At 39.0% G+C, this 2,087-nt stretch overlaps 1 protein-coding gene across 1 annotated transcript; it reads right to left on the bottom strand.

Moving 5' to 3' along the window:
* Positions 1-252: 252 nt before the first annotated feature.
* On the bottom strand, positions 253-1,488 carry LOC132552146 (galactosylceramide sulfotransferase-like). The gene has a single exon (XM_060216286.1). It carries the CDS (start codon positions 1,486-1,488, stop codon positions 253-255), a length of 1,236 nt encoding a protein of 411 aa, XP_060072269.1.
* Positions 1,489-2,087: the final 599 nt, after the last annotated feature.

The following is a 2,087-nucleotide window of genomic DNA, read 5'->3' as shown; positions in this document are numbered from 1 at the left end:
GAAGAGTTCACTGGTATGGGTGGCCCTTAGACACAGATAACACTTCATAGTGGACACAATCAGGCATCGGATACGTTCATCTTCATTGAGGAAACGGCGTGAACGTGCCCTTTCGCCTTTAATTCCAATTTATCAGTAGAGAAATGGTTAAATGATGCATTGTAATTTCCAAAAGCACGCGATAATAACAAAAACGATATTTCAATGATGTTTGCCATAACGGAAAAATCTTGTGTTGTGTTTCACAGGGTCCTATACAGCTTTGCTTTGTACTATACCATAGTTTTCGAAATATATCTTATCGAGAAACTGTAGCTCATCAAGTCCCAGCATAAGACAGTCTACGGAACTGATAGTAAAATTTGCCTCCCACCTGGAACCCGTGACCTCCAGGTCATCGGTGACGTCAACGTTGGAGCAATATACTCTAACCATTTCAGTTATACGTTTAAAATGGAGCACTTCTTCAAAAAAGTATTCGCCCGCGTTTCCGATTTTTTTCCAGAAATCGCTATGTAATTCATCATAAAGAGCATAATCAGCACTGTTCCACCTCTTTAATCGAGCGAGATCCTGGACCGATAACGTATACTTTTGATTATTCCACCGACTGTTCTTGGGGTGGTAGAGGATATCTTTGTAAGACCAACACAGTTTTCTTTTAAGATAAATCAATGATTCGTCAAAGTATTCTAGAAGCATGATGAAATCAAAGTCTCGTCGAACGATGTCAACATAATCCTGAATTGCTGATGCATTACCAATGGCTTCTACCGGAAGGCCTAAATCCACGCTCTGTCTATTATTGGTGTAGGAGATATATGGAATAACTGGCTCATAATCCTCTGGGGATTTTAGATATTCTGATATAGGGTTGTCAGCTTCAATAGATAAAATGGTTTGTATGTAGCTAAATTCAGAATATCCGTAATATCGAATCACCGACAAAAAGTGATCCAGAGGTTCACGTACGATAGCCAGATAGAAAAAGCGTTTCGTTGGGAAGAGACGGGTGAAGGTTGCGCTATTGTAAATCACGTGATTGCACATAATATTGTAGTGTTCCCCCGGGGGTACGGGTAGGATATTTTCGGTGGTAACTGAGTCGCCCGGGTCACCTATGTAATTGTATCGGAGTTCATGTAATGTTTTATTCGGAAGGACAAAATTAAGTTTCCGGAATGAACCGAACCGTTGTAAAATGTTGGATACTGTTGAGCTTCCGGCTTTGTGAACTTTGATAAATATAACATCCGTTTGTTCTGAACATCTATTGAATTCTTTGGATCTGTTAACATCCTTCACGACCTTCACCTGTCTTAACCGGAGCTGATGTTCTATCCGAGAGGGGGCGCTGTGATCTCGGCGATGTGTAGCCTGTGAAGTTGTCAACCAATCAGAATGCCAAAGAGCGAAGATTGACAGGATGATGAAAATTGGCCCTAAAACGAGGATATACCTGTAGAATAAAAGTCGAAGTATGATCATGTTGTTTGAGAATTCGTGAAAATGTAACAAAAGAACATGCAACACTTTTTCCAATAGTCTTTCACTGTCTTGTACGTTGTAAGGAGGGAACATTTTAAGATGCGGCGACGAAGCAGAATTTCGACATTTAACCCGGTTCCTTTAATCCCAAGGAGAAGAAAACATCTGTAATGGAGATCTCATCAGTATCCATGCGAATTGTACGAAAGAACATCGAATTTATGTAATATTGATCTGAAATCGATGTATGAAAGTTTTTTTTTTATTTTTATTTTTCTGCTAGGCAAGAGCTCATCATCAGATGATGCAATAATTAGCTGAGCGGTTTAAATGTTGGCCTGTGTTTAATGTGATAGTGATGTGACTATGTGTAAATGATTCACGAGGGGAAAAAAGCTCAAAAATACGAGATCAATACATAGAAATTCAATACAAATCTGTTCGGGTGTTTACATTACACCATGAGGGAACTTGGGCGTATTTACAAATCTCCAATGTTTCATTGTAATATTGATACAATTTACATAAAAAAAAATGGTACCAGTCTCGGTAACTCCAGGTGTGACTATTATTTTCCATTTTGCACTCCGATAACATTG

The sequence above is a fragment of the Ylistrum balloti genome, unplaced genomic scaffold, assembly GCF_031769215.1.
Source record: "Ylistrum balloti isolate Yb309-2 unplaced genomic scaffold, AGI_CSIRO_Ybal_v1 Utg370240, whole genome shotgun sequence".
In the NCBI taxonomy this organism is placed as follows: Eukaryota; Metazoa; Mollusca; class Bivalvia; order Pectinida; family Pectinidae; genus Ylistrum; species Ylistrum balloti.
Note: the sequence above shows the minus strand (reverse complement) of the source record. Positions and strands in the feature narration are given on the sequence as shown.